General features: G+C 45.6%; 1 protein-coding gene across 1 annotated transcript in view; it reads left to right on the top strand.

The window, feature by feature from the left end:
* Positions 1 to 14,281, top strand: part of tmem38a (transmembrane protein 38A) — a 55,775-nt gene that overhangs the window by 25,282 nt on the left and 16,212 nt on the right. The window contains exon 2 of the mRNA XM_043720802.1: positions 11,759 to 11,915. Within this exon, the coding sequence (XP_043576737.1) occupies positions 11,759 to 11,915 (157 nt within the window). The remainder of the gene's footprint in view (positions 1 to 11,758; positions 11,916 to 14,281) is intronic.

Genomic DNA, 14,281 nt, shown 5'->3' on the forward strand with positions numbered 1-14,281 from the left:
TCTTTACCAAGCATTCCAGAAAAGGTAACTTCAGGGCTCAAATTCTTCTTTCATAAAAATAAAATCTTTGGTGCTTTTCAAAGTTGTACAAGGAAATTTTAATCAAAATAAATCCACATCATCTTTCATTTATAATGTTTTATTACTCCAATTCTGCAGTACGCCAAATCTGGAGATTCTCAAGTTGAAGTGAACACATTTTACACAGTCACACTTAGATGCACTTTAGAAATATGAATTTCTGTAATACATTATGAATACAGAAGAATCAAACCTTTTGTGATATTAGAGTCATAGTCATAGAGAGATGTACAGCATGAAAACAAACCCTTTGGTCCAACCTGTCCATGCCGACCAGATATCCCAACCCAATCTAGTCCCACCTGCCAGCACCCGGCCCATATCCCTCCAAACCCTTCCTATTTATATACCCATCCAAATGCCTCTTAAATGTTGCAATTGTACCAGTCTCCACCACGTCCTCTGGCAGCTCATTCCATACATGTACCACCCTCTGCGTGAAAAAGTTGCCCCTTAGGTCTCTTTTATATCTTTCCCCTCTCACCCTAAACCTATGCCCTCTAGTTCTGGATTCCCCCATCCCAGGAAAAAGACTTTGCCTATTTATCCTATCCATGCCCCTCATTATTTTGTAAACCTCCATAAGGTCACCCCTCAGCCTCCGATGCTCCAGGGAAAACAGCCCCAGCCTGTTCAGCCTCTCCCTGTAGCTCAAATCCTCCAACCTTGGCAACATCCTTGTAAATCTTTTCTGAACCCTTTGAAGTTTCACAACATCTTTCCAATAGGAAGGAGACCAGAAGTTTAGGCAAAGAGAAGTTTAGATTTTTAACCCTTTTGAAATGAAAAATATGACTTAATTTCTCAACAAAATGTGGACACACACACTCACACACACTAAGTAAACCTTGATCTCTTTATCTCCAACTTCTGCCGTGACATTGACTGCTTTAACCTGTCCACCCCTCACTCACTCCAACCTCTCACCCTCGCAATGTGCAGCTATCCACTCCCCAACCTCACCATCAAATCAGTGAACAAGGGGGAGCACAGTGGTTTGGTGCACCGACCTGTATGTTGCTGAAGCCAGGTGCTAACTAATGAACACTAATGTCCCCTTGACCATGATCTCACCTCTCATCACCAAACTATCATCTCCCAGACCATCCACAGCCTCATCACCTCAGGGGATCTCCCATTCACAGCCTCCAACCTCATAGTTCCAGGACTCCGCACCTTGCAGTTCCACCTTTTACATAAAATTCACAAAGCTGACTGTCCCGATCGACTTATCATCTCTGCCTGCTCCTGCTCCACCGAACTTATCTCCTCATACCTTGACAACGACCTGAACCTCTTTGTCCAGGATCTCGCCACATACATTTGGGCCACCACCTCCTCCATGATTTTTGGTTCCCCAGCCTGCAATGCCTCATCTTCACCATGGACATCCAGTCCCTGTACACGTCCATCCACCATGACGAAGGCCTCCAAGCCATCCATTTCTTCCTCTCCCATAGACCCAATCTATACCCCTCATTCGATTAGCTAAACTGGTCCTCATCCTCAACAACTTCTCCTTCAAATCCTCCCACTTGCTTCAGACCAAAGGGGTAGCATGGGTAACAGCTTTGCCTGCCTCTTTGTTGGGTACGTGGAACAGTCCATTTTCCATAGTTACCCTGGCACTATTCCCTACCTTTTTCTCCACTACACTGATGATTGTATCAGCGCCACCTTGTGCTCCCATGAACAGTTCACCAACTTCAAGAACACTTTCCACTTGGCCTCAAGTTCACCTCGAGCATCTCGGACATCTCCCTCCCCTTCCTGGACCTCTTCATCTCCATTTCCAGTGACTGACTCAACACAGACATCTACTTCAAACCCACTGAGTCCCACAGCTACCCGGACTACATCTCCTCTCACCCGTCTCCTGTAAAAACACTATTCCTTACTCCCAATTCCTCTGCCGCAACTGATCCCAGGAGTAGCAATTCCACTCCAGAACATCTCAGTTGGCCTCCTACTTCAAAGACTGCAATTTCCCCTCCCACGTAGTCAACAATGCTATTCAGTACATCTCTTCCACTTTTCACATCTCCGCCCTTGAACACCACTCCTCCAACCCCAACAAGGATAGAACCCCCCGGTCCTCACCTTCCAACCCACCAATCTGCGGATACAACGCATTATCCTCTGCCATTTCCACCATCTACGTCAGACCCCATCACCAGAGATATATTTCCCACTCCATCCCTATCAGCATTCCACTGAGACCATTCCCTCCACAATGCCCTCGCAAGATCCAGTGCCCCCACCAAACACCCACCCTCCACTGCCAGCACCTTCTTTTGCCAATGCAAGAAGTGCAAAGCCAGCATACCTCCCCCTCAACTCCATCGAAGGCCCCAAAGGATCTGTCCACATCCAAGAGAGATTTTTCCTGCACATCCAATCACCTCATCTACTGTGTCCGTTGCTCTTGATATGATCTCCTCTACATTGGGAAGACAGGATGTCAACTTGCGGAAGATTCCAGAGAACATCTCCAGGACTCATGCACCAAACAACCTCACCGCCCTGTGGCCAACCACTTCAATTCCCTCTCCCACTCCGAAAGACCTGAGCCTCCTCCACCGCCAAATGCTAGCCACCCAATGTCAGGAGGAAGAATGCCTCATCTTCCACTTAGGGACTCTCCAACCACACGGCATTAATGTTGATTTCACCAGTTTCCTGGTCTCACCTTCCCCCACCTTACTCTAGATCCAACCGTCCAACTCAACACCACCCTCTTGAATTTCTCCTACCTGTCCATCTTCCTTCCCACCTATCTGCTCCACCCTCCACTCTGACCTATCACCATCACTCCCCCACCTGCATCCACCTATCGTCTTCCAAGCTACTTTTCCCCCCGCAGCCCCACCCTCCTCCTATTTATCTTTCAGCCGCCTTGGCCCCTCCCCCTGACATTCCTGATGAATGGTTTATGCCTGAAATGTCGACTCTCATGCTTGTCAGACTCTGTCTGACCTGCTGTGCTTTTCCAGTGCCACACTTTTTGACTTAAAATAAAATATGCCTGCATGCTGCTAACACTCAAGACAAGACTGCACAAGGTGGGTAATGCTACAGAAAACAATAAATCACAAATACTTTTTAAAGAGAGACTTCAAACAAAAGGAACTTTCACTTGGTGATTTTTCATTTGGTTTAATTTTTATTGCTCCAAATCTGTTATCAGCTTCAGTGATGTTTGCAACTTTAAGTTCATTTCTCTTCTTTTGATCTATGATCTCAGCAGCTTGTTTTAGCTCCTGTGCTCATTGTTCTTTCAATTCCTTCATTCTCTTTCATTTAACAATGAGGTGCACAAATGTCCCCACAACCTATCGAAATATTTACCTTAAATATGTATTTCTGGATGTCCTTAGAGAATCTGCAATTGTAATCCCCACTGCATTCATCTAACCTTTTTAGGATATCCATCCTCTAAGCCTATTTATCTCTGTTAGGTTGTCTACTAGAGGGCATAATCTCAGAATAAGGAGTTCATGCATTTGAAAAGAGCTGAGGAAGTTCTTCTGTCAGACGGTATTGAATCTGTGGAACATAGGTTTTCCTTGATCCTACCTGCCAAAGACTTCTTATGTCCCCTTCTGGCTCTTCTTAGCTCTCTCTTTAGGTCCTTCCTGGCAAACTTGTAACACTCAAGTGCCCTAACTGAGCCTTCACATCTCATCTTTACATAAGGCTCCTTATTCCTCTTGACAAGAGCTCCAATTTCTTTAGTAAACCACGGTTCCCTCACTGGACCACTTCCTCCCTGCCTGACAGGTACATACTTATTAAGGACACGCAGTAGCTGTTCCTTGAACAAACTCCATTTTTTAATTGTGCCCATCCCCTGCAGTTTCCTTTCCCATCCTATGCATCCTAATTCTTGCCTAACCACATCATAATTGCCTTTCCCCCAGCTATAACTCTTGCCCTGCAAATTATACCTGTCCCTTTTCATCGCTAAAGTAAACTTAACTGAATTGTGGTCACTATCACCAAAGTGCTCACCTACTTCCAAATCTAACACCTGGCCCAGTTCATTACCCAGTACCAAAATCAATGTGGCTTCGCCTCTTATTGGCCTTTTTCCTGTTTCTGCAGGAGTGTGGGATACTGCACCTCAGCAGCTACAGGAGATGGTCAAGCTCGTGGGCCCATGGGCCGTCAGTTTGGTCGGGGGGCAACGATAGCCATGCCTCCGGCCTGGGTATCCTGTTGCGAGGAGGTAACTTAACCATTTCCGAGGTTAAGGAGGTGCTGGGCGGGCGCCTCCTCGTCACTGACGTCATGCACAGAAATGCTCCCCTGAGACTGATTAATGTGTGCGCTCCAGTGGGTAAGAGTGAATGGTTGGCCGTCCTGCAGCAGCTTCCACTGTTGCTGGCTATGTCCAGGCCGGTCATTCTGGCCGGAGACTTCAACTGTATCATTGATGCAGATGGACGATCCGGCAGAGGGCGACAGTAAACTGGACACCACGTCCAGAGTCCTGATGGAAACGGTCAAAAATGCCAAGCTGCACGACGTCTTCAGCACCCCTGCAGACGGAGCGCAGCGTAGATACACCTGGTCACGGGCAGACGGGTCTATCCGCTCAAGGATAGATTACCTGTTTGTGTCCCAAACGTTCTCGGTTAGATCCACCGACGTCAAGCCGGTGTTCTTTTCTGACCACTGCCTCCTGCTGGTCAACTGTCACCTACAGGACAAGTAGTGGGCTGATAAGGGAACGTGGAAATTGAACACCAAGCTGTTGACCCCGGGAAACATTGAGGAGCTCAAGAGGGATTATGCAGGTTGGAGAACCATGAAGTCCCTCTTTGAGTCTCCAGCGGACTGGTGGGAAACAGTAAAAGGGAACATCAAGAGGTTCTTCATCCTCAAAGGTGTTCAGGAGGCGAGAGAGAGAGGTGGTGTAAACTGTCCCAACTCCAGGAAAGTATGCAGAACCTACTCCTGCTGCAGACGATGGGGGTCGATGTCACGGAGGACCTCCAGGAGGTGAAGGGCCAGCAAGCCTCGCTCTTTGCTTCGGAGGCCTCCAAGATAATCTTCCGGTCCAGGGTCCGCTCCGTGGAGCAGGATGAAACGTGCTCACGTTTCTTCTTCCAGAAGGTACACAAAAAGAGCTCCGTGCTCAGCAGCCTGAAGGAAGAAGATGGCTCGATAACGTCATGAGGATCAGTAAATCCTTCTATGCCAGTCTGTATGACTCGAAGCCAACCGACAGTGCAGCTTCCCAGTCGTTCCTGTCCTCTATCACGGAGGTCTTAGACGACAGAACATGGGAGAGGCTGGACCAGCCGCCATCTCTGGATGAGCTGACCAAGGCCCTCTAGTCCTTCGAAAAGAATAAAACTCCCAGAAGCGACGGCTTACCGGTCGAGCTCTATTCTGCTCTGTGGGACTTGATTGGCCAGGACCTGCTGGAAGTGTATGTCAGAATGCTTCTGGCAGGTACCATGAGTGAATCCATGAGGAAAGGCATCATCACCCTTATCTACAAGCGGAAGGGGGAGAGGGAGGAAATCAGAAATTGGAGACCTATCTCACTATTAAATGCAGATTACAAAATCTTGGCAAAGATCATTGCCAACCGGATCAGGTCTGCTGTGGAATTGGTGATCCACCCTGACCAAACCTGTGCTGTACTGGGAAGGAAAATCGCTGAGAGTCTCGCACTCCTCAGGGGTACGATCGCCTACGTGCAGGACAGGGGTTTGGACACCTGCCTCATCAGCCTGGACCAGGAGAAAGCCTTTGACAGGATATCACATACGTATATGAGAGATGTTCTCTCCAAAATGGGCTTTGGGCAGGGAATCTGCAATTAGATCAGACTGCTCTCCACCAACATTGTCAGTGCAGTCTCAATCAACGGGTGGGAATCAGATAGCTGCCCAGTCAGATCTGGAGTCAGGAAGGCTGCCCCCTCTCTCCTGCCTTGTTTGTGTGCTGCATAGAGCCATTTGCCGAGTCCATCAGGAAGGATGCAAGCTTGAGAGGGGTGACTATTCCTGGCAGCGGGGGCTTGCAGGTTAAGGCCTGCCTGTACATGGATGATGTCGCCATTTTCTGCTTGGATCCGCAGTCCGTGCACAGACTCTTGTGCATATGTGACCAGTTCAAATGGGCCTCGGGGGCCAAGGGCAACCGAGGCAAGAGTGAGGCCATGCTCTTCGGGAACTGGGCCGACCAATCCTTCATCCCCTTCACCGTCAGGACTGACCACCTGAAGGTGCTGGGTATTTGGTTCGGAGTGGCTGGGGCGTGCGCCAAGTCTTGGGAGAGCGTATCAAGAAAGTGAGGCAGAAACTGGGCAGATGGAAGCTAAGGTCGCTCTCCATCGCAGGGAAAAACCTGGTCATCAGGTGTGAGGCATTGTCAGTGTTGTTATATGTGGCACAGGTCTGGCCTATTCCCAGAACCTGTGCCTTCGCAGTCACTTGGGCCATCTTCCACTTGTATGGGGATCAAAGATGGCCAGGGTCCGAAGGGACTTGTTGTACAAAGCTCTGGGCAATGGGGGAAAAAACACACCTAATGCCACCCTCACCCTGATGGCCTCCTTTGTGTGTGGCTGCGTCAAGCTGTGCATGGATCCCCGGTACGCAAACACAAAGTGTCACTATGTACTGAGGTTCTGTCCCCGGTGTTGTGAAGGATGGGCCTGGCCTCGCTGCTGCAGAACACTCCAAGTAGGTGGACTGTTCTGTATCACCTGTCCTTCGTGGAGAAATTTATGAAGAAAAACACCTTTGACCACAAGTCCATCAGGAAGTGGTCAGCACATAGTGTCCTTGAGACCCTTCGGGAAAAGGAGAGGGCGGATCTGGTTGAGCGGTTCCCTGGGCAGACTGTCAAAGTCATTTGGCAGAATGCCTCATCGCCAGAACTTTCTCGTCCCGAGCAGCTCCGTGACGCGGGACTCCGTGCTCTATGGTCTGTTCCCTGGGACGCACACCGAGACGAACATCAACTGTGCCTGGAGGATCATCAACTCGGTCAAAGACGCTCTTTGGTCTGTCTGGAACCTGTTGATCTTCCAGCTGAAGGAGCTGACCCCAACTGAGTGTTGCGGACTGGCACATTCCAAGGTTCAGGACTACATATTGAGGGATGCGCTGAAGCTTGGGGCAGCTGCCGCCAAGGCGCGGTGGGGAAAGACCACCATGTAATGTCTGCCTGCCAAAGAACAGGGGGCCCACGCAGTAAGTGGGCTCCGCCGACATCTCAGCTAAATATATGCATTGTAAACGTACAGACCTGTATCTGTACGCAAAGACTTGATCTCTGTATGCAAAGAAATGGAATGTTTACATATGTATGGCATGACCAATTGTACAGATCTTCAAAATATTTTTATGATTAAAATATATTTTTGAAATACAAAGAAAATCTACATACTGTGTCAGGGAACCCTCCAGAACACATTGGACAAAAACTGACTGATCTAAGATATTCGAACTTTAGCATTTCCAGTCAATATTAGGAAAGTTAAAGACCCCCATAACAATGACCCTGTTACTTTCACTCCTATCCAGAATCATTTACTGCAGAGGACCTTTGAGGTGGGTCATTAAATATATTTAGAACTGAAGTAGACAATTATTTTTAAATCATTGAGAGAATCAAGGATTATGGAAATCAAAAGTTAGAAAGAGAAGTTGAGGATTATTAGTTCAGCCATAATCTCATTAAATGATGGAGCAGACTTGATGGGCTGAATGGCTTACTCTGCTCCTATGTCTTGTGTTCTATCAACTCATCCATGTGAAATGCAAATGCCATTGAAATTGTGATTCCACTTATTCAAGACATCTTCCTATCCAGTCTTAGCAGTGGTCATGGTTGATTAAGTTTTGTTATCAGAAACCAAGACCTGCATGTCTCCTACTGCTGTGATCCCATTTTTGATGCTATTGAGAGATTTAAGTCATGATCGCTCCTACTAGAGTCAAGAAATCACAAGTGGTTTATTGATAAAGATGACTTTAAGTAAAAATTGAGAAGGTCTTCCCACTGAAGATTGGACTGATGGGTGAGGAAGCAGATCTTTGCAGCCTATTGTAATGATTGGTTCTTCTTTGATAATCTCTCTAACTAGTTCCAGAGGGATCGGTTTTGGGTCCTCTTTTGTTTGTCATTTACATAAATAAATAATTTGGATAAGAATATAGAAGGCATGGTTAGTAGGTTCGTGAACAACACCAAAATTGGTGGCATTTGTAGACAGTGAAGAAGGTTTTCTAAGACTACAAAAGGGTTCTTGATCAATAGGCTGAAAAATGGCAGATGGAGTTCAATCTGGATAAATACGAGATGTTGCATTTTGGTACAACAAACATGGGTAGGGCTTGTACAATTAATGGTAAAGCCTTGGGTAGTATTGTAGAACACAGGGACTGAGGGGTGCAGATATATAATTCTTTGAAGTTAGCGTTACATATAAACAGGGTGGTTAAAAAGGTGTTTGGCATGATTGCCTTCATTGCTCAGTCCTTTGAGCAAAGGAGTTGGGAAGTCATGTTGAGGTTGTACAGGACATTGGTAAAGCCTCTTCTGGAATATTGTGTCCAATTCTGGTCACCCAGTTATAGGAAGGATATTATGAAGCTGGAGAGGGTTCAGAAGAGATTTACCAGAATGTTGCCGGGTATGGAAGAGTTTGAGTTGTAAAAAAAGGCTGGAGAGGCTGGGACTTTTCTCACTGGAGCATCAGAGTTTGAGAGGTGATCTGATAGAAGTTTATAAAATAATAAATAGGTGTAGATAGAATTAATGGCAGTTGCCTTTTCCCTAGGATGGGAGATTTCAAGATGAAGGGATACATTTTTTAAGGTGAGAGGAGAGACATTTAAAGAATACACAAGATGCAAATGTTTTACACAGAGGATGGTCAGCATGTGAAATGAGTTTTCTGAGAAAATGGTGAAAAGACATTTGGATAGAAATATGAATAGGAAGAGTTTGGAAGGTGATAGGCAAGGAGTAGGCAGGTGAGACGAGTCGAGTTTGGGATTATGTTCAGCATGGATTGGTTGGACTTGAAGGGTCTGTGTCCGTGCTGTATGACTCTATGGTTGAGCTGTTTAATCAAAATTAACAGGGAGTTCTCCTCCATCTGGTCTTCTCTTCTGGACTGCTGATTTATAAACTTCATTGGAGGGGCTGGGGCTATCTCACAATAATCCTTTGTTCAATTACATTTATCTGTTCAGTTGTGAGGAATACATAGACAGACTCTGAACAGACTCCAGATGTTTTTATTTATCTCGTGTATGGATATTTGGTTAACTTGCAGTTTGTTTAGATATGGGGATCTTGAGGCTTCTATCCCAACCTCTCAGCAGGCACACTATGCCCACACAAAGGCTTATTTATGGCTTATGTCATTGGCCACATTGCAGGTCTTTGTGAAAAATCTCATTTGACCTGATTACCATTATTATTCTGTTTCACTTAGACTGCTGAAGATTTCCCTTAATGACCTTCCAATTCCATAATACCATTTCCTATAATTCTAAAACCCCATTATTTCTTACAGAATTGCTAAAAGTACTGCAGTAAATGTATATGTAAAATTTCAAAAGACATATTCATACAGAAGGTTGAAATGCAAGAAGGCACAGCTATAACTTGGAATAGGACGTAGACCATTGCGGTGAACAGATGTTTTGCTGACTGGATAGACGGGTGCAGTTTTGGTACTTAAGATTCATATTAAGACTGTTTTTTATTATTATGGAAATGAATTGGGGTTGAGTATAGGGAATACAATTTCAGATTCTGAAGGCAATATTAAATTTGACAATTTGGTTTTTAAAAAAGAACACTGAAAGCAGATAGACTGATGAAATAGGCAAAAACATCGCTGATGCGATTAATTTGAAACAATCTGAGGTAAAACAACATGGAAAGGCAGCTGACTCTAACAGGTACTAATTTGGTGAATGCAAATATTGCCAAATCTGGCAGTGGAAGGAGGAACAGCATGTTGTTAAGGCAGGTTCCTGTTTAGGCCTAAGCTAGAGTATTGTTTTATACAATTTTGGATAGTTAGGAATGGTGTTAACATCCTGGAGAGGTAACAGAACTCCCATGATATTTCCATGGAGGGAAGAATTGAGTTATAAGTATGTTTAAATCAACATGTTAAGAATTAGAATCCCTACAGTGTGGAAGCAGGCCCTTCGGCATAGCAAGTCCCTCCAAAGTATAACTCACCCAGACCCATTCCCCATGTTACTCTACATTTCCCCCTGACTCATGCACCTAACCTACACACCCCTGAACACTATGGGCAATTTAGCATGACCAATTCACCTAACTTGCACATCTTTGGACTCTGGGAGGAAACTGGAGCAGACACAGAGAGAATGTGCAAACTTCACACAGACAGTCACCCAAGGCTGGAATCGAAACCGGGTCCCAAGTGCTGCGAGGCAGCAGTGCTAACCACTGAGCCACCGTACCGCCCCCAACATTCAGACATACTGTCACATACCTTTGATCCAGGTGAACCCGGATCACCTGGTCCAGATGTGGGTTCATTACCACCAAAACCCTAAGAATTCATTTATATAATCACATTGAGAAATTGGGATTGGTCTACCCAGAACAGGGGTTACAGGGAATCCTAAAATTCATACATTATGAGAAGTTTTAATATAAAAGAAACAAGAGAACCTAGCCATTGTATGAGTAATTTAGTAGGATTAATTTGAAGGGTTTTGGGGAATGCTGGGAAGTTGGAACATTACTTCGATTTGAAATGGTCTCCTTTGGTGTTGCAAGATTCTATGATTCCTGTACTCAAAACAACTCTATTATCTGGGATTAAGAGTTTTGTGCTGATGTAGGATATAGGTGGTGAGAGATACATGGGTAAATTGCAGCTCGAAAACTGAACAAATGTGTTTGGAACTCACTTGTTAATTGGCTGATTGGTGTAGGAGAGGGGTCAAAATGAGAGTGTATTGGTTTGGTGTTTACAGCACCAAACGGCTCTAAACACAAGCTCACCCAGCCCTCTTCGAAATTTCAATCTCAGTTATGATTTTAGACCCTGAATGAAAGGCACAGGCAATTGGCATTCATACCTGATAGCCATTATCTGTCTGCCCATGATAGAACCTTTGTCTCTGAGTCACACTTCTTTCTGAGTCAGTTCATATCCCGTTCCAAAGTCTTGAACACAAAATCTTGGTTGGCAATCCCAGTTTAGTCTTTCAGTGCCTTTTCAGATGGACCTAAAGAAGCCCAGGGCACTATTTTGAATAATAGCATGGGAGGTCTCTCTGATGTCTACATCAATCCCTAACTCATCTTGTCATTAACAGGATCACATTGATGTCTATGACTGCATGATGAACAGAAATTCACTGTATTACAATAATAATTATCTTTTAAAAGTACTTAATTGGTTGAAAAACACTTTGGAAATGCCCTGAGCTCATGAAGGATATTACACAAATGCAAGTCTTTCTTAACTCTTGCACCATCAATTTCAGGTGACATGGAAAGAAGAGAGGACCAAATTTTCAGTTATTTTTACAAACAGTATGTGTGCATGATGGACATTAAGGGGAGGAAAGGTTTCTCACCTTCAGTGACAATTGTAAAAGCCTAAATGACTAGTAAAAATGGCTAATTAGCTTCTTTATTTTTCCAGGATCAGTGGAAGTGTCCCGTCGTAATCCAATTGCCTCATGGATGTGTGCAATGCTTTATTGCTTTGCCAGTTATATAATGGCTGATATACTGCTTGGAGAATCACCCCTCCATTATTTTAACAACACCTCTCACATCTTGCTGGCAACTGCTGTTTGGTGAGTAAACACAGATTTTGTCATTCACTTTGTCAAATTCACTTTTTTGCTGCAGGTGTGATAATCAGGTTGGTTGGCAGATGAGAACATGAGGGTGTAAAATATATTGAGGAATAAATATTGAGAAGAACCATAGGATTAGTTTACAAGTTAAAACACAGTGGTTATCCAGATTGTACTAAGAGTTGCATGCCGAGGGAAACATAAATTTAAAAGGGTAATTTTAGTGAGATTTATAAAATTATTGGAATTAAAATGTTTTTGCATAGACCAACTGAAAAGACTAGGGAGAATGGGGGTCACTTTTACTGACAGCATAAGGACAGAAATTTACAAAACAGGTTGTTGGTTTGTTTGGGGAATGCTGGTTCATTGAATTTCTTGAAACAATTTTTTTTTAAACATTCTCATCCAGAAAGTTAGGAGGTATGGGATACAGGGAATTTTGGCTGTCTGCATACAGAATCGGCTGGTCGAAAAAAGACAGCAACTGGTAGTGGGTGGAATGTATTTCGCCTAGAGGTTGGTGAACAGTGGTGTCCTGCAGAGGTCTGTTCTTGGGCCTCTGCTCTTTGTAGTTTTTATAAATGACTTGGATGAAGAAGTGGAAGGAGGTGGGGGGGGAGCATCAGTAAGTTTGCCGATGACACAAAGATCGGTGATTTTGTAGATAGTGTCAAGGGCAGTTGCAAGCTATAACATGACATTGACAGGATGCAGAGCTGGGCTGAGATGTGGCAGATGCAGTTCAACCTGGATAAATACAAAGTGATTCATTTTGGAAGGTAAGTACAGGGCTAATGACAGGATTCTTGGCAGTATGGAGGAACAGTGGGATCTTGGGATCCATGTACATAGATCTCTAAAAGTTGCCACACAAGTGGAAAAGCACAGCCGATCAGAAAGCATCCAAGGAGCAGGAGAGTCGATGTTTCGGGCTCAGGCTGTTCACCAGGAATGAGGGGTGGCCTAAGGGGGGATAACAGATAAATGGGAGGAGGGTGGGGCTGGGGGTAAGGTAGCTGGGAATGTGATGGGAAGATGAAGGTGGGGGTGAAGGTGATAGGTCGAAGAGGAGGGTGGAGCGGATAGGTGGGCAGGAAGATGGACAGGTAGGACAGTTCAAGAGGGTGGTGCGAAGGTTGGGTCTTTCTGGAACGCAGATAGGGGAGGGAGGGGAATATATCCTTGGTGGCGGGATTTGTTTGTATGTGGCAGAAACAGCAGATGAAAATGCATCTTATCCAGAGATTGGTGGGGTGGATGGTGAGGACCAGGGTGGGGTTCTGTCCTTGTTGCGATTGGAGTGGTGCGGTTCAAGGGTGGTGATGCAGGAAGTGGAGGAGATGTGCTGGAGGGCATTGTCGACCATTTGGGAGGGGGAATTGCGGTCTTTGAAAAGGAAGCCATCTGGGATGTTCTGTGGCGGAATTAGTCCTCCTGGTAGCAGATGTGGTGGAGGCTGAGGAATTGGGAATAAGGGATAGCATTTTTTACAGGTGGCAGGGTGGGAGGAGGTGTAGTCCAGGTAGCTGTGGGAGTGGGTGCATTTGAATTAGATGTCTGTGTTGAGTCAGTCGCCGGAAATAGAGATGGCGAGGTCCAGGAAGGTGAGAGAGGTGTCCAAGATGGTCCAGGTGAATTTGAGGTCAGGATGGAAGATGTCCGTGAAGTTAACAAATTGTTCAATCTCCGCTTAGGAGCACGAGGAGGCATTGGTACTGTCATCGATGTAGCGGAGGAAAAGATGGGGAATGGTGCCGGTATAGCTATGGAAGATGGACTGTTTCATGTACCCGACAAAGGGGCAGGCATAGCTGGGACCCATCCAGGTGCCCATTGCTACCTCTTTGGTCCGGAAGAAGTGGGAGGATTTAAAGGAGAAACTGTTGAGGGTGAGGACTAGTTCAGCCAATTGAATGAGTGTGTCAGTGGAAAGGTACTGGTTGTGTTGGTGGGAGGGCTTAGAGGCCTTCGTCATGACAGATGGATGTATACCGGGACTGGATGTCCATGGTGAAGATGAGGTTTTGGGGGCCGTGAAAATGAAAGTCATGGAGGAGGTGGAGGGTGTGGGTGAAGTCCCAAATGTATGTGGGGAGATCCTGGACCAAAGGGTACAGGACAGTATCAAGGTATGCAGAGATAAGTTTGCTGGGGCAGGAGCAGTGAAAGTCATGGAGGAGGTGGAGGGTGTGGGTGAAGTCCCAAATGTATGTGGGGAGATCCTGGACCAAAGGGTACAGGACAGTATCAAGGTATGCAGAGATAAGTTTGCTGGGGCAGGAGCAGGCTGAGATGCTGGGTCGACTGGGCAGTCAGGTTTGTGAATTTTGGGTAAGAGGTAGAACTGGGCGGTGCAGAGT

Source organism: Chiloscyllium plagiosum, chromosome 31 (assembly GCF_004010195.1).
Source record: "Chiloscyllium plagiosum isolate BGI_BamShark_2017 chromosome 31, ASM401019v2, whole genome shotgun sequence".
NCBI lineage: Eukaryota > Metazoa > Chordata > Chondrichthyes > Orectolobiformes > Hemiscylliidae > Chiloscyllium > Chiloscyllium plagiosum.